A 19,748-nucleotide genomic window follows, 5' to 3' on the forward strand; every position below is an offset into this window, starting at 1 on the left:
ATAGGCAAATTTTGATTGGTTTTGTTGTGAGGTTTAGCATTGTTGGACAATTGATTTGACAAATCCATCTTCCATTTTTTTTATTTAAAAACAAATGCAGATGGACTTAAAACAACCAAATTTGCCTCATTTGTTTTTGTTTGCCTCTACAACTAATTTACCTTTTGGGTCACCTTTGAACTTTAACCTTACACTAACCATAACCACTAATTTGTGTACTAATGATTGCAAACTATTTTAACACTTTAACAACTAACAATGCAAATAATACCAGGAGATTAATAATAGTCTTCCACTAGCAATAATATGACAATTATGAAGAGACACATACTGCTATAATCTAGAAATATATAATAACAATAATATAATTCTTAAAAGAAGCATGAATTAATTCAAAATTAAAACAAATTTAAAGAGAACGTTTCACAACATGTTGAATGTTTAGAAAATACAAATAAATGATGATGAAATAATAAATTAAAACAATTTTAAAGGCAATGTTTAACAACATGTTTAAAAAATACAAATGAATGATGATGAAATAATAAATTAACCAATTAAATGCCATTTCAAATCTTGTATGATCAACATTTTGATACTGAAACAATGTACAGTACATTATGAACATAAGAAATGTGTAATACAATGTACTAATTGGTAAAACATTGGTTTTTCTGTCGTGTACTTACTGTCTATATAACCTGGTGATTTTGTCTTTCTTCTCTCTCTCTACTAAACTTGTGACCTGGATGGGAACTACTACTATCACTTTCTTAATCAGTCTGTGTCCAAGCTTGAAGCTAATCTTTGGACATGGGATGAAGCAGCCATCTACTCTGGGTGGACCCTGCCATCCATGGTTATTTCTTGAAGAGGTATGTTCCTACCAGTTAATCATGTTCATATGTGTAGTTTAGAATTTGCATATGGTATAACCAGGCTCACTTCTATAGGAAACCTATAGAAAATATTGCTATATCTACTCGGGCCATGTACAAGGATTGTCCTTGTTGGATATGTTTTAACCTGGTAAACCTACAATACTAATCCAAACTCTGGCTACTGACGTAGGTCCACTTGTTAAGGAAGAACCTTTAAAAAAGATTGCTCTGGTCATCCAAGGCTTTTCCTTGCAGAAAATATTATATAATACGAGTTAAATGTGAATGACAATTTTTTAATTAACAGCTTTGGTCTACTTGTTAAGGAAACCATTAGAAAAGAATTCCATCTATCCTTTAAACCTGGGTGGAGGACCCTGCCATTTTGTTTTATTAATAATAATAATGGTAGTCTTATATAACGCCTAATACAATGTTTCCAAGCCCTTTACACACAAAAATTATTCATAAAATATCCTAAGATAACCAAAACCAGAAAAAAGCAGAGGAACCATTTTCACCGCTCCGTTCTCCAGCACTTTCAATTGTTATTGTTCACCAAGTTACCTTTTTACCTAAACCTATTTTTGTTATTGACCACATTACAATTTATGTCGTTCATATACATGTTCTAACATTTATATTAAATCACTTGTGTGTTACTAATTTATCTTTGGCTAACTAGTACTTATCTTGATTCTTTGTAATTGGTTGTGGTCCCTTTTGCACATTTACAGCCTAGTTCCAAGTAAAGCAAAGTAGATGTGTTTTATTGTTTAACTTTAAATTGTCTGACCAGTGCTAAAGGATAATAGATGGAAACAAGCATTAATTGATAGTAAAAATAGTATGATGGATTGATTGATCAATGAAATAAACAATCCATTGAGATGTATTCAATATAAACACATCTTTATTTTTGTTGTAATGGGAACTAATTATGTCTTCCTCTAAAAGATGATTGGTGATTTGGTTTTGAATTTTGTTTAACTTGATGTAAAGTAAATAGACAGCTTTCCACATTTGATTCTCCTAATGTACAATTCCAACTATTATTAGCAAATACTTTGTAAAGAAATCAGAAAAGTTCTACAAAGTTTGTCATTTACAGTCACAAAATCAAATACAATTGCCAGTGACAATTTGTGTGTTTATCAAACATACTCATATGAGTATGTAGATAATTAAAGATCTTTGGTCAATGTGATCAAGTCAAAAGGACTTGTGCGTAATAACTTGTATCAAAACTTTTCTGTGGTGATTGCTAATGACAGGTTAATGAATACATGAGGATAATTGGAAAGGTTGTAGACATTGTGTATCTGTTTGCAATGTTATTGACATTTTGTGATGGTTATACACTTGATGTGGTGTCAATGTTTGGCATGGTAGATGTTTGGAATGTTTAAAACATACATGAGCTTTAAAATGGTAAAATTTGAATCTTCCTTGGTAAAGTCAAGTTTGTACTGTATATCCGATTTGATAAGAAACAAATATTGTATATACCGAATATAATCTCTCCTGCTCAAATACAATACAACCCCTTACTTTAGGCTAAATTCTGACACAAGGCTTTGGTGAATTCCATTTTTAATGTAACCAGCCTCGTACCCCGGCCCACCTAGCTCATATACGGTAACTATAAAAGCAAATACATTGATCCAAAAAACTATGTACAACTACTAAAAATAGATGATGATGGTGATTGTATATAAAACAAATACCAATTTACAATGTCTATGTAATTCAAAACCTACCCCCAAAAATGGTAATACAACCCCACTGTAGTTTGTCTTCTCACCCAAATAAGTACAGTAATTGTATAATGTTATTCATACTTATAGGCAGCAGCAAAAGAAGTTGAAAGAGACTTTGATTCTGTCTATTCAAGATTAGTACTGTGTAAAACATTCAGGTACGTGCATCATGACATATTACATTTATATGGGAGGTTTTTTTCAGCAACTAAGCCTGCACACAAATCTTAGCATTTCGATATCTTAAAATGGTTTTCCTTAAAATTTGAAAATAATACCTTAATATACAATGTACTGATAATCCTCATAAAAAATTTGAATTTTATAAAATCGTGTTTTGCATTTCAAGTATGGAAAAACATTGTCTTAAGCTATCAAACTTTATGTGACAAAAAAATTTGATGTGCCTATATATGGACATGATGATGTCATATCACTACCATATTTGGGCACATCACTACCATATTTGGGCACATCACACTTTTTTGTCAAACCAGTTTGATAGTGTAGACAGAACTTTATACATTAAGGCCAAATAAAAAGAAAATGTTAGTTTTCATGTCCATGATTTGAAATGAGAGTGATAGTTTAAAAGTCCAGTTGCAATGTACACACCCCGGAATAAATGCCTAAAAAATAGCAGTCATGCATGCAATTTGTGTTTAAAAAAAATACAAATGGCACACAGTAGTACAAACAAGCTCCAAAAATTGATGAGGGAGAGGATTTGAAACTAAACATTTGTAATAATGGTTTATTTGTCATTGTAGGCTGGATGAGGACGGTAAGGTTCTTACACCTGAGGAACTTCTGTATCGTTCAGTTCAAGCTGTAAACCTGTCACATGACACTGCTCATGCACAGATGGATGTCAAGTTCCGATCGTTAATGTGCTTAGGACTAAAGTAAGTTAAACTGTGTTTTTTACTGCAAGTATCACATTACATTACAGTACATTATTGCATAATTGAGAAATAGTCTCCATCCAGTAACCTATAAAAAAATTAGGCTCTTTACAGGTGCTTATTTAAAATTAGTCTCTATGCAGTAACTTGTTGCTATTAACATTAAAATTGATATAGCACCCATTTCTAGGAAAAGCTCATAATCAGCAGCACTTCACATATTGTCATAACATTGGTGAAAATGAAAAATTGCAATTATAAATCATATACAGCAAAATATTTATTTAATTTTAATGTCTATATATATATCATATATGTATATAGATTTCTTTTAGAATAGAATAATATTTATAATAATATAAAATATTTTCACGTACTGGTATTAGCTTAGTTTGCCTCTTGGTTTGGTAATTCTATCCATTATTGGATATATTGTTATAATATGTTTTTGCATATATGTATATATAATATACCTGTAATTAGTTTCCAAATGATATTATATCTAAACTTTATGATTTAAATGCTGACAAATCATGTTCTGTAATTCGTCTGAACTATACTAGATAGGAAAGGTTTGCATTTTAGTGGCACTGCATCTTGGTAGCTTGCCTGTCAATCTCTGATCCTGGGTTTAAATCCTACCTCAGTATCATTACTTGATCATGATTAGCTAAGCCTTACCACCAAAACTTGAAAGAATTTGTTTATTGTTCAATCAGTAATTTCTGCATAACGCACATTTACGTGCTAAAATAAAATGTTGTTCGTTATGCCACACCCCTAAGGTTCAGTCACTCCGCGTCTTATAAAGTTCAAAAAGTCATTTAACATTAAAGGAATAACAATCTCAAACTAAATCGTCAATTTTTATTATGATGAATTACTTTAGACATCCTATGTAAATATATATTCAAGAATATTATGCCTCACCGCAGATGAAAGCAAGATTCAAACCATCAACAAGAAAAATGAGTCTGCATTTCAATATTTCTATTTTTATGATAATGGGTAAATCAGTATAATCCTTAGGCTTTTATGGTGTATTATAAATTGAGAAAAACACATAAATTACCTCATAAGATATTTGTTTTTTTCACATTATTTACTTTACTTTTATGTTTTATAAAAACTCCCTCTAATTAAAGACTTTTACAATTAAAGACTCCATAAAATTAAAATTTACTCCTACTAATTAAAAGACAACCAACAAATACCTCTTCAATTGCATGCCCTCAAATTAAATACCCTCGAATTAAGTGCCTCCAAATTAAATACCCTTTAAATTAAATACCCCTCCAATTAAATATCCCTCCAATTAAATATCCCTCCAATTAAATACCCCTCCAATTAAATACCCCTCCAAATAAATGCCCTCAAATTAAATGCCCCCAAATTAAATACCCCTTAAATTGAATGCCCCCAAATTAAATACCCCCCAAATTAAATACCCCTTCAATTAAATACCCCTCCAATTAAATACCCCTCCAATTAAATACCCCTCCAATTAAATATCCCTCCAATTAAATACCCCTCCAAATAAATGCCCTCAAATTAAATACCCCTCCAATTCAATATCCCTCCAATTAAATACCCCTCCAATTAAATATCCCTCCAATTAAATACCCCTCCAAATAAATGCCCTCAAATTAAATGCCCCCAAATTAAATACCCCTTAAATTGAATGCCACCAAATTAAATATCCCTTAAGTTAATACCACTTCTATTATATACCCCTTCAATTAAATGCCCTGAAATTAAATGCTCCCAAATTAAATACAGTACCCTCAAATTAAATTCCCCCAAATTAAATATCCTTCAAATTAAAAACCCTTTCTAATTATCACATTATTTGAGAAGAACATGTCAATTATTTTAAGTATATTACATATATTTTATAATGTACTGAAGACAACTTCTGAATGTAGTCGTCTTCTATATTGACTGTATTATATAGAAAACCAACTTAAAATACGCTGTCTGACAATTTTTGACATTTCAAATAATAACCGTCATCTAACTATACATCAATCTATAATAAATAGCAAGGAAAGCTTAAAGACTGTGTCAACACCATCCACTGCAGTTACTGCAGCAGAAAAAATTGATAGCAAAAAAAACACAACATTTTAGAGATATTTACAGTACCTGGGAACAGCTCTGTCTACAGTATCAAACTAGTTTGACAAAAAAAAGTGTGATGTTCCCAAATATGGTATTAATATGATGTTATCGTTGTGTCCATATAGGCACATCATTTTTTTAACTTTACACTGTTTCAATATTTTGAATGAATGAAATAATAAAAAAAATCTCTGAGGAAACATTAAGATATTACTGCAGTTGAATTATGAAATGTACTGCAGTAATTGTAATTAAACATAATTAATTCATCAACAGCTTCTGTTTGGTTTAGCAAGCTGCACTGTTTGTATTGCTTTGTCAATATCATTAATTCTATGAGGATTGATTCCGGTGTTTAGTTGAGAACCGTAAACATATTATATGTCATATAATTCACAGTTTTGGTGGCTATTATTAGCCATTGAATAACAATTCTCAAAGCTGAAAGTTCTATTATTATAATGTAAATACGCCCCCAACTTCTTCCCCGGGGCCAGTTTATGTAGTTTAAAACCTATACCCAGTACAATTCCACTGTCATTTTGATACCCCATATATATATGGATGATTGTGCATCAGGAATATTTTGACTTTGACTGTCGCCCCCAATAATGCTTCAACGAAGATGATCTCTAAATATTTCAGCATATTTTCATCTATAAAATCAATCTTTCTATGTTTTTATTAATACCTATCTTTGGAAGATTATCTGTTAAACTGCATAAAAGTAGGTTGAAAGATAAAGACAGGAACTAGGGCTGAATAGGAATTATGTATGTATTCGTTGCATTCATCAATATGACAGGGCAAAATGTAGAAAAAAAATCTGAATTATATTGAGATATTGAGATATTTTTGTGTTGCATTTCCATTCATATCAGAACCCCTATTAAAGAAATGCCATTGGGACCTAACGAAATGTTCCCTTAATAGGAGTGGTCCCTGAATAGGTGTTGGTCAAGGTGTTAAATCATGTATTGCCCATTATCAGCTTTCTTTCCTGTTCAGAACCCCTAGTAATATATTATTTGCACATGAGTAAAGGTCTATCTACACTATCAAACTTTATGTGACAAAAAAATGTGATGTGCCCAAATATGGGGTAGTGATATGACATCATCGAATCCATATATGGGCATATCACATTTTGTTGTCACATAAAGTTTGATAGTGTAGACAGCTTTAGTCACATTTGTTTTTTTGTTTGTTTCATAGGTAATGTCCCCTTAATGGGATGTCCTAAAGGATGGATTGTACTATTTCTACATATTTCTTTTACTTTATTACAGTGAGCAAGCTCTCCACCTATGGCTAGAATGTTTGTGCTCATGTGAACAAATTGTTGAAAAATGGTACCATCCGTGGTCGTTCATGCGTAGCCCCGGCTGGGTTCAGATTAAGTGCGAGTTACGGGTGCTGTCAAACTTTGCTTTCAACCTGTCCCAAGATTGGGAAATACCAGTTAAAAAGGAGGTATGTTTATTTTTACTTTTTTATAGTTATTGTGCAAACAGTATTGTTGAAGCAAGGCAGCGCAACCACTGAAAGCCATATTCAATTTCAATAATTATATCTCAAGTGTTTCAGCATACAATGGTAGACAATTTTTCCAAATTATTAACTCATAAAAAAAAGATGAGAACTTTGGTACACTTCCGGAAGTCTGTCTATGCTTACACAGTGGCATTGGTTTTCATTTAACACACCTGAGTCTATACTTGTCATTTGATTGGTTAATTTCATATCATGTGCCATTCAGTATTTTTTCTTGTAAACATTTTTATAATTTCGCTGGTGACTATTACGAGCTGATACTCAAAAAGAGCCAAATTAAATTCCGAACCGAACCAAATACTCTAATATGGCAGGCAAGGATCTAACAAAGTAACTGCAGTGCCACTAAGAACAATACTATCTGCACACTATTATTATTACAATGTTGTAGCGAGTAAATTTATTTAAAATTTTATTTCTGAAAAATAGCTTTTAGTTTAGTTATTTTTATACTGCATGTGAAGCCAAACACATATTTACATTTTTAAAGAGTTTTAATAAACTAGTTGTAGTTTGTAGAGAAAGTTTGTTTAAACCTCAACTGTACAATTTTAATTCACCCCAAGTTCCCTTCTGTTAGATATAGATTTGTCAAACTATAATATTTTTGGAGTGAGTAGTTTATTTGTTTCCCGATCCATACCTATATCAATTATAGATAGTTGTAAAATCAAAGAAGTTCTTTTTATCTTACACAATGGACTTCATCATTTAATATTTCAGAAAACAGAATTAGCTTGAAAACTGAGAAAAAATCATTGATAGCACAATTAAGATATTTTTGTTTGCCTCTCACCATCAGTAATATAAAGAAGAAAATCCTGGAAACTAATAAATATTATTTCACTGTCTCTTATAAATTAATTACATTTTGATTGTACTCTGAAATTTTAATTAAAGTTTCATCCAGTAAAGAAATAAATACAATATTATTCAAACACAATTTCATTTTAATTTGGATTAATTGACATTATAGGTTAAGATGTAAACTCCACCCATTTTATTATGTCATAAGATTCTATCCAATCAAAGTTTGACTTTTTCTTAAACATGACCGTTTTTTGAATCATTGATTTTTTTGCCAGTGTTATAAAAGATGGGATATGAGATATATGATACACAATACTAAACAACAGATGTATGTCCACTGTGTTCAAGCGATTATGTTGCAGTATTACAAAGAGCTTTTGCTTGTTATTTAATCACGTAGAGTGACAGCTTCTACAATGCCTTATAGATTTTCAAACTTCTTGTCTTCATCATTATGTAACTACATTTATCATGTTATATTAAGCGTCTATTAGCAATTTTATTGGATATAAACAACGCATTATAAATGCTTTTATTATCATTAAATTGCTATGTTAGTTTCCATGCCTACTGTTTGATATTAAACGCATAATAAACTCATAGATTAATAAGCTACTTTCAATAATTAGACGTTTTCTCAAATATTAGCCATATCCTGATGATGCATTTCAATTGTTATTCAACATACAACGTGTCTTGTGAAAAGTAACACCCGCTATTTGTTCAACAATAAGGATCATTTTTATAGCTTTCGTAAACAAAAAAAACAAGACTTAATTTTGTTTACTCGTAGTAAACTTCCATGACTTAGCATTATAATATGCCAGCGGACACATAATGTAGGTTTTTTTCTGGGGATGTTATTGTTAAATTCAACAAAGTGTCAACCTACACTAAATTCACATTTTTAATTTAAATGCGTAGGTTACGCAATTCACACGTTCATTTGTCCGGAAGCTTAGCCGAAGGAAATGGCCTTTCCATATAAAAGCACCAAATTTGTGTTTTTTCCAAAATAAGTTAATAATGTATTGTCCCAAAAAAACATGAAACCAGACTTTCAATAGGCCATTTTGTAGTTTTCCATAGGAAAAAAAAAATGTTTTCACTTTCATAAAATGACAAAATAAACAGTTAAATTCAACCAAAAACCCATTGGCGAGCAGTCAATTTGACTATTTTGTGCTTTAATTAAATTACATTTTTTTCTGGTAAATAAATTTAGTTTTTTGGGGAATAACTATTTATGTGACATTAAAATGGCATATTCTACAATAAATATAAAAGAAATGAATACATTTTTAATGTTTGAGTAAGTTAACTCGTTGAGTGTTTGAATTGTTTTAATTTGTGGGATTGCTTTGAATGAAGGATTATTAATAATATTTTAATTATTTAAAGAGTATCATATCACCCTACAGTATCCAATTAAAGTAGGGTCAATGCAAATATCATTTAATATATGATTAATTGTATTATTGATTTATTTGTTAAATAATTGATTTAATATTTTAGTGGCATGATTTATAGATTGATAAACTAATTGAATAACCATCATAGTACAACATTTTCAGTCACAACAAATTCACATTCAATGCTCCTTCTTGGAGAGTTAGTTGCTGATGTATTACTATTTTTATTAACCACCAAGTCCTTCTTAAATTAATAAATTATATCACGATTAATTATAGCAATAGTTTTCCTAAAATAACAATAAACCATAATGGGTTCTCAGATTACTATCGCTTTGATTGATAAATAAACACAAAGGTACAGATCCCCACTATCAATCAAGAATCCATTGCGATCTAGCCACTGATACCCGCAGCATTATCATTTTATCAGTAATTTTTAGTTACGTTCAAACGCGACTCTACAGATCACTATGTCGGTTGGTCGGTCGGTAAACACTAACTCAAATTTGCTCACGCAACTGCAGCCATGTATATGGCCTTGTTGCCTTTGGATTTAATAAATAAATAGTACCGCAGTACTGTAAAATAAAATTACTTGTTGAGTTTACTAACATTTGGGCATTTCTTCATCATCTTTGATATACCATCTCCACACGCTATCTACTTATCTTTCTACCACTTGGTACCACATAGATTTTCTTAATGCATGTAGCTTTTTATAATTTTAATGAGCACTTTTGTTTTTTAATTCTACATTTATAAGTGTATCGTTCACAGTTATTAATTTATAGACTAAAGCTCTGTTTACACTATCAAACTTTATGTGACAAAAAAATGTGATGTGCCATATATGGACATGATGATGTCATATCACTGCCATATTTAAACAAATCACTACCATATTTGGGCACATCACACTTTTTTGTCAAACTAGTTTGATAGTGTAGACAGAGCTTAATTCTTAATATTGTAATGGAAATATTAATGTCTGTTTACAAGAGAAAAAGTCCAAAAACTTGTATCTTCAAAATTCTAATTAAATTAATATTTTATTAATACATATTTATTCCTCAATTAATAGTTTAACAAACATTATGTAAACATAAATTTTTTTTCTGATTTTATATGAAAGGTAAGTTTACTACACTTTTTTTTTTATTATTAATTTCATACTTTTTTTTTTTTTTTTTTTCTGAATCTTGAAATTTTATTTTTTCTTTGAAAATATGAAGGAATGTTTTTTTGTTGATGTTTGACATGCATGGCACTGTTGCAAATAATGCTGAATAAACCGTTTACTGCAGTAATAACACTGTTACCACAGTAATTTGTTGGTACCAAAGTAATTTGTTGGTACCACAGTAATTTATTGGTACCACATTAATTTGTTGGTCTACTATTCAGCTCATTTGTAAAGTGTTTACTTTTTTTATCTCACACATTTTGGTTCATTCTATCATTCGCTTGCTCATCTCATCTTTTAATAGGGTGGAATCCCCCTGAAAGACAGTGTGCGAGACATGCTCATCAAGCATCATCTCTTCAGCTGGGATCTTTGAACTTTAACCTTTCACCCTTCACCCTCTTCGAGTCTACACTGCACTTCAACATTTGGAGCAATGGATTTGTCACCTTTCATTTAGGTTTATATTAATTGGCATATTAATTTGCATATTAATTAATATACTTTTGTATTCTTAAAGTATATTATTACATTATTTGCATATTCACTGAAATATTTGCATTTAAATGTTCTATTTATCACTATATAATTTTCACATCTTTAGTTTCAATCTTAAAGTTTGTCATCTATAATACTTCTATACATATATTCTAAAGCCCCGCATCTGATTAATACTGTCACTAGAAATAAAATATATTTTTTCTTTGAATAAAATAAAAGGTATTGATATAACAGTATACATGTATTGATAACATCAATTGTAATGTGATCAGTGTATAAAGACGAAAGAATTATTGCACAGATATTAATATCAAATAGTATATGTAATCTAACAAGGCGTATAAAGTGTATATAAGTATAAAACAATATAAAGAATTATGTGTGTGTATATTATATACATATATATTTTTTGTATTATGTTTTTTCTGTGCCTATGGAACGGAAGCTTTATAGAACAAACTTTGTTCAATAAGAAATACAAAATGTGACATTAAAACGTATTGATGGCGGAAAAAGTGACAAATGTTTTGTAGTTTGCCGATCCAGACTGTTAACTCAAACAGTCAGTCACATGTAGGTTTAATTCAATCTCTGCAATATCCCAGAATGCTCTATTGTTAAATATTTCTGTAGTATATCAGCAATTAGACTGACAGAATATAATTTTCTATTGAAATTAAATTATAATTGAATTATATAAATTGTCCAACATCATGAAGGGACAAATTGATCTTGACCAATTTCCTGGCTGGCTGTTTTGCAGCTTTTTTCGTTATTACAAATCTTCTTTGTTGTCACAACATTTTATTTAATTTTCGTTTTGGTAGGGGAGGGGTGGTAAGTTTGTGCCTTTTCGTAAACATATTACGGCTTTTTTTCTTATAGTTATATTTCTTATTCTACGTATTTCCAATTGTTTATTTTTTAATGTAAATTACTTATTGTAGAAAATAATAGATACAATTTATAATTATATGCTTATTATTCAAATTGACAATGGTACAGTAGACTTCTATTTAAAATATAGTAATTTATATATAGATATCATATAGTGATCATATATCTTTATTAAATGTATTTAATGTAAACAAATTCATTGATTGAAAGGCGGGCCTGTTTTCTTGTAATTCTTCCTGTAATTTTCTAGTGAGGCGAGCTTATTTTCCACTAGATACTAAATGTTCACAATTAGGCACCCCACAATATACTTTATTTATTGTTAACCACATACTTTATTTATTCTTAACCACATACTTTATTTATTCTTAACCACATACTTTATTTATTCTTAACCACATACTTTATTTATTCTTAACCACATACTTTATATATTCTTAACCACATACTCATCACGTCTCTATCACTTGGCTCGTAAAGAAACACAGGGTAACCACTAACAATGGTACAGTAGATAATCGATACAGAAGTAAATTTAAAAATCGAGCGAAAACTGTCAACTCTCAAACATGGAAATGTTATCAAAGTCTAATCTAATTCGTTTATTCTTTATTATTTGATTGAAAAGGGAAATGACTGCCCGTGCCCATGCTTACAAGATAATCGACGTTGTGATCGCTTCGGCGACAACCCCATATTCGATATGTAAAGCAAACAGTCTGTCAGGCTGCCTTCCATAGATGTTCTTTATAATTTAATGAATAATTAATTAATTTATATTTAAATTTCTTTTCAAAGTTTTTATTTATTTGTCTAATAATGTAAAAGTGGATTCTATTTATCGTAAAGTGATACTTGTTCGTAATGTTAATGTCAATTTTATTTTGAAAAAAAAAAGTGCAATTGTGTTTTATGTACAAAAACTGTTTGGTGACATTTAGTGCAAAGGTTATAATATTATTAGGTAAAATACTCAACCAGAAAAAAACAAGACTCGTAATACTGTAATATTTAAGAAAGAATTAATTTTAGATCATCAAACATATTGTTTTTAATGTAATATAATTATATTTTGAAAATTTACAAAACATACTAATTTTAACGTTTAAGAAGTACTAATAGCATGTTGGATTGTAATTAGCATAATCCATGGCATAATAGACTTTTAACAACTTTTCTTATTTCAATTTTAGTTACATCTTTTAAAATCATTTCATTACCTTTTATCCCACCAAGACGTGATTTCATTTTGAGTAACTATTAATATCTTACGGTGTTTTAAAAGCATATGGTATTTCAGTTATGATTTTAAAATATTTAACAGACTGTGTTTATGTCTTTACGTGAATTCATTGTTATACAACATGTAAACGTTTTTAAGTACACTGCCGACAGTAAAATAAAGTAATTGTTTTCGTTTTATTGATAAAATTGATACTGAATAATCGAAACATCTGAGTGGCCGTAATCTAAGAATATGTTTACAGTATGATCCCTAATTGAAGGAAACATCGGGAGAAGTCTGTCCACTGTATTATAGTATTGCTTTTCGTTCGTTTTACGATAAAGTGTCCCCTTAATAGAGGTATCTCCTGAATAAAAGTGTCCCACATGAGAGGCTGTATAGTGTCTTTAATTTTAAAGATTATCGCTTTTTTCAAATCATCTTTTTTTATTTAATAGATAATTAATTATTAAATTACACATAATACGCACCACAAACCATGAGTTTCCGTTCCGTGTAACGTAACGGAAGAAGAAGCCTTTAAATTATTTTTTTTAAAGCTCTGTCCACATTATCAAACTAGTTTGACAAAAAAAAAAGTGATGTGCACAAATATGGTAGTGATATGAGGTAATCGTGTCCATATAGGGGCACATCACATTTTTCACATAAAGTTTGATAGTGTTGACAGAGCTTAAACATCCGTTTTTCGTTCCATTAAAAGAGAGTTAAAATATGTTGATGTCATAGGTTGATGATGACGTGTCAGTGACGTCAAATTACAGGCCCACGTCCCTATATCTTCAATTGTAGTTAGTTCTTTTTGTTCATAAGTAACACCATACCGTAGTACATAAAGTTTGATAGTGTAGCTTAAACATCTGTTTTTCGTTCCATTAAAAGAGAGTTAAAATAATATGTTGATGTCATAGGTTGATGATGACGTATCAGTGACGTCAAATTACAGACCCTCGTCCCTATATACTCAATTGTAGTTAGTTCTTTTTTGTTCCTAAGTAACGTCATACCGTAGTCTTCTATTACCAAATTATTATTATGTTTTTCTCTTCTATACTGTGTTGGTGCGTTGTTGTGAATATCATTATTGTGAATAATAAACAAATAAAAAGTGGAAAACAAACAAGTGATGTTTTATTAATTCACTTACGATGTGTGGATGAATACTAATTTGATGTAACTATTTTCCCTGCACCATGATGTAACTATTGTTTGCAGTGTTATTCATATTATTAATGTTAATTAATATCCCCCAGTTGTAAACATCGCCCAGTGTTTCCTTATTTAATTTCCTGTTCAAAGATTTTCCGCATAATTGTCACCTTGCACTGTAAAAATAGCGTTTAAGCGTGGTTCCCACTAGCGACGCAACGCAAGGACGTAACGCAACGCAAGTGAATTGACCAATCACAAGCGATGGCTTATTCGCTTGTGATTGCTAACTGTCTATAACTTCGCTTGCCATTGGTTAAAACGCTTGCGTTGCGTTTACGTCCTTGCGTTACGTTCTAGTGGGAACCAAGCTTACGATCTTAAACATGTATTTTGTACCCACTAAATACATTCTAAACATGTACTCTGTATCCAACTCAACACATCAGTGACGTGTTGATTGTTAAACATGTGGAGCAATATAAAGACACGTTTAGGTTTTAAACGTGTTTAATTTGCCATATGTGAAGCTCATGTGTGGAGCTTTTTTCCGCCATAGTAAAATCGATGCACGCAACGCTAAACACATACCTAAACATGTTGACTGAACATAATAGTGACATGTTGACTGCTAGACGAGTGGAGGAAAACAACATGTAGCTATAAACACGTTTAGGTTTTCAAACACGCTAAACATGTAGCTACGTATTTAAAAGCTAAATGTGTGGAAACAGTGGGTACAAAATACATGTTTAAGATCTTAACACTATTTTTACAGTGTAATTGCCATCTTTGTCGTAATTATTATAACCGTCTTACGTCATCACTTTACAATCATTAATTGATATTGTGTCTCACATAATTGAATTTATCATATTCATGTGTAACACACATTATTGAATCAATATTGTCCTCAAACCTACACGTTATCTACCCCTTTGCTCACACTGGTCATTAAATTATTATTTTTTAAATCAATAATTTGTTTTCTATTGAAGAATAGAAATATTTTATGACGAAAAATTGAAATAAGATTGTGGAAGTAATCGTTTCCTCCAATGATAATATCATTTCAATACTCATTATCATCATAATCATCGTTTTCATAATCATTGTTATCAATCATTACCATAATCATCGTTTTCATAATCATTGTTATCAATTTTGTCAATCATTACCATAATCATCGTTTTCATAATCATTGTTATCAATCATTACCATAATCATCGTTTTCATAATCATTGTTATCAATTTTGTCAATCATTACCATAATCATCGTTTTCATAATCATTGTTATCATTGTTATCAAACATCATCATAATCATCGTTTTCATAATCATTGTTATCAATCATTACCATAATCATCGTTTTCATAATCATTGTTATCAATTTTATCAATCATTACCATAATCATCGTTTTCATAATCATTGTTATCAAGCATCATCATAATCATCGTTTTCATAATCATTGTTATCATTGTTATCAAACAACATAATAATCATCGTTTTCACTATCATTGTTATTGTTATCAAACGTCATCATAATCATCGTTTTCATAATCATTATCAAATATCATAATCATCGTTTTCACTATTATTGTTATAAAACATCATAATAATCATCATTTTCATAATCATTGTTATCAAACATCATCATAATCATCGTTTTCACAATCATTGTTATCAAACATCATCAAAATCATTGATGATGATGTTTCATAATCATTGTTATCAGACAACATCATAATCATCGTTTTCACAATCATTGTTATCAAACATCATCAAAATCATTGTTTTCACTATCATTGTTATCATTGTTATCAAACTTCATAATCATCGTTTTCATAATCATTATCAAACAACATCATATTCATCGTTTTCACTATCATTGTTATCAAACATCATCATAATCATCGTTTTCATGATCATTGTTATCAAACAACATCATAATCATCGTTTTCACAATCATTGTTATCAAACATCATCATAATCATCGTTTTCATAATCATTGTTATCAAACAACATCATAATCATCGTTTTCACAATCATTGTTATCAAACATCATCATAATCATCGTTTTCATAATCATTGTTATCAAACAACATCATAATCATCGTTTTCACAATCATTGTTATCAAACAACATCATAATCATCGTTTTCACAATCATTGTTATCAAACAACATCAGAGTCATCGTTTTCATAATCATTATCATTTATCAAACATCATCGTAATCATCGTTTTCATAATCATCATTTTCATCTTCATATGATCATCATTTCCATCAAGCATTAATATCATTAACATCATAAATACCATTTTTTTATTATTAGTGTTGTAAATGTTATATTATGTCGTATCGAAGTGTGCCACTATTCAAATAAATAATTATTATTATTAATTCCTATCTATTGTAAGAATAACGTTGCGGTACTAGTGGTTTATTTACCTCCGCCAAGGGGGTATATGTAGTTAGCATACTGTAATTATAACGTTATTCTCTTCTCTCAGATGAGTGTTCCGCTACGCGAAGGAGTGCGAGACATGCTGGTGAAACATCATCTTTTTAGCTGGCAGCTGTGATTGCAACCAACTGGCAACTGGAAGAGGAAGTCAATGACGTTAGAAGTATTATGCTATATTATAATAGAAGAAAGGTTTGATGTTTTATCCCAAGAAATGTCTCCTTGTGTCAATATCTGAAGTTAAAGGAATTCCGATGAGTTTTTTTTAATACGTTTAAAGCCTTGTCTACACTGTCAAACTTTATGTGACAAAAAATGTGATGGGCTCATATATGGACATGATGTGATATTACTATCATATTTGGGCATATCACTACCATATTTGGGCACGTCACACTTTTTTTGTCAAACTAGTTTAATAATGTAGACAGAGCTTTAAACGAATGAATTCGCCTGATTCTTTACAAAATAAAATTCCATTTTGTGACACTCGTCGTGAGTACATCGTCGATCCAAAGCTGTCATACCTCCCTTACATCAAGTAAGTTGCGTTTATCATGTCAAGATACACCTCTTTGTTCGTCACTCGGTGATATTGTAAAGTAAAACTCATAATTTCACGTGTGTTCTATAATGCACTTACCGCGAAAACCCGACAAGAAATATGTTGTTAGTGTTGACAACGATAAATATCACAGACCACTTTAAAGAAATTCGATAATTCCAAGTAATTTTCACTTTTACGTAAACTATCTCAAATTACGTAGTTGACTATTTATTGTGTAATATTTCACTTTTATTATATTGAAATTGTCTTTCTAGAGATTGCCAACTTCCGAACAGGCAACTTGAAAAAAAACACACCATATTTCTATCTAATATTTAAAAAAATAATAATACTACGTAAAGGGTAAAAACATGAAAGATATTCAAAAATAGTTTTAATGCCCATTATTGGCTTTCATGGGTTCTTTGAACAGTTGCATTGAAATTAAATGAATGTACATTATCCTTATCCTTACAGTCAATTTAAGGATTATATATAAAAATGTCTGAATTATTGAATGCAAAAACGGATTTGGTTCAAGCGTAACAAGACAATGCTGTTGACATCTTGGTTGTTGACGATCCATTTGGCGGGCTCAAAATAAACCTGATATATAAACAGCAAAACCGATGTAATGGTTTATAAGCCTCCGTCAATAGGGCCTATTATCGCCTGTCAATTATTGTTTTAAAATTAGGATTTAGGTGACAGGAGCTATTTTCGACCAAACTAGCTCAAATGGTCAAACGATAGTTGAGCCGAATAGGAGCAAAACCATAACACACCACAGCGACCACAGCTACAATGGTTCGTTCCGACGGGGGTAGGACCGAAGTTGAACCGGAAAGGAGCGCCCCACATAGCATACCACAGTTCAAATGGTCCAACGGCTGGACACGTGTCCAGTTCGTGCACATTTCCCGATGTTCACCGATGACCTTAAAATACAAAATACAATATACATTTTAAATAGCAAGATTACTTAATATTCTCCTTGTAACTTAATCTAATCATCAAATGTGTTCAATTTGCTATTTATATTCCATAAAGGAAACATTAAAATTAATGATTAACTAGCTGATGGTGTGTCTTACTGATTAGTTTTTCATATCACGATTCTGAATAGAAAAAAATACACGTATTCCTCGTTACCTCTCATCGACCAGCAACGTTGGTCTTGTGACGTCACATTTATTTATTAACGAAATGCTGTTAGTTATATAGAATAGGCGCATATAAGCTCTGTCTACACTATCAAACTTTATGTGACAAAAACATGGTGTGCCCATTATATGGACATGATGATGTCATATCACTACCATATTTGGACATATCTCTACCATATATGGGTGTAGACAGAGCTTAAGTTTGTAAATAGTTTATGTACTTTCTATTAGTTCATAAGAATATTAATTTTTTTAGCAAATTTCCGATTAATGTTTTTGCTTTAGTAATTTATTTGAAAAATTCGTACAGTGTGTAATGTACGTTTATTTTATATCTTTCGCGCCCAGTCGTGTCACAGTATAAATCGCGTCGTCACATCTTTAGATCGTGTTTGGCCTTAATTGTATAGTATTTGTGTGCAATATGTTATTTGCTATCGATTTATTCATTATTTCATATTGATTAGTAATGAAATGCTAGCAGACAACAAGCGGTAATGGAGAAATACTAAAGTACTGTAATTAGCCTAAAAAGTTTTATTTTATAATATGTAGTATATTGTAATCATGGAATATATTGTAATCATGGAATATATAGATATAAATATCTAGTTTTTCTTCCATATTAAAAATAATTAATCAAAACCATTAATCATTATTTATGTAATTATAATAAAATATCCGTCGTAACAAAAAATAAAGTAAAGAATGTCGTCGTGTATTTGTGGAAAAATGAAATGCGTGTTTTTGTGCAACATAAGTGGGTTTTTTTCTAATCAGTATTTATACGTTATCGCTTTTCGTTTCCACTGTTTTCCATCTCGATGGTTTTCCGCCTCAACGGTTTTCCGTCTCCACAGTCTTCCGTCTCCACAGTTTTCTGTCCCACCGTTTCCGTTTACCCTCTCAAAAACGGTTTTGCGTCTCAACGGTTTTGCGTCTTAACCGTTTTCCCTCTCAAAAATGGTTTTCCGTCTTAACGGTTTTGCGTCTCAACGGTTTTGCGTCTTAACGGTTCTCCGTCTCAACGGTCTTCCGTCATCGTTTTCTCGCTACCGTCGGGCGTCGTAATTTTTCCACCAATGGCCACCAGACAACCTTATTCGTTACACATCAAGCTACCAGTTAATTCAACATAGTGGATTTAT

General features: G+C 30.7%; 1 protein-coding gene across 5 annotated transcripts in view; it reads left to right on the forward strand.

Moving 5' to 3' along the window:
* LOC144840659 (small G protein signaling modulator 3 homolog) overlaps window positions 1-19,281 on the forward strand; it is a 37,779-nt gene extending 18,498 nt beyond the window's left edge. For 2 of the 5 annotated variants that reach the window (XM_078696565.1, XM_078696562.1), the window contains exons 18-22: window positions 782-875; window positions 2,729-2,799; window positions 3,412-3,546; window positions 6,957-7,140; window positions 10,934-14,384. In XM_078696565.1, the coding sequence (XP_078552691.1) occupies window positions 782-875; window positions 2,729-2,799; window positions 3,412-3,546; window positions 6,957-7,140; window positions 10,934-11,005 (556 nt within the window). In that variant the 3' untranslated portion in view covers window positions 11,006-14,384. Of the gene's footprint in view, window positions 1-781; window positions 876-2,728; window positions 2,800-3,411; window positions 3,547-6,956; window positions 7,141-10,933; window positions 14,385-16,933 lie in introns of those variants that run through there. The other 3 variants (XM_078696563.1, XM_078696564.1, XR_013611944.1) reach the window with 3 other exon arrangements.
* Window positions 19,282-19,748: the final 467 nt, after the last annotated feature.

Source organism: Antedon bifida, chromosome 4 (assembly GCF_963402885.1).
Source record: "Antedon bifida chromosome 4, ecAntBifi1.1, whole genome shotgun sequence".
NCBI classification, from domain to species: domain Eukaryota; kingdom Metazoa; phylum Echinodermata; class Crinoidea; order Comatulida; family Antedonidae; genus Antedon; species Antedon bifida.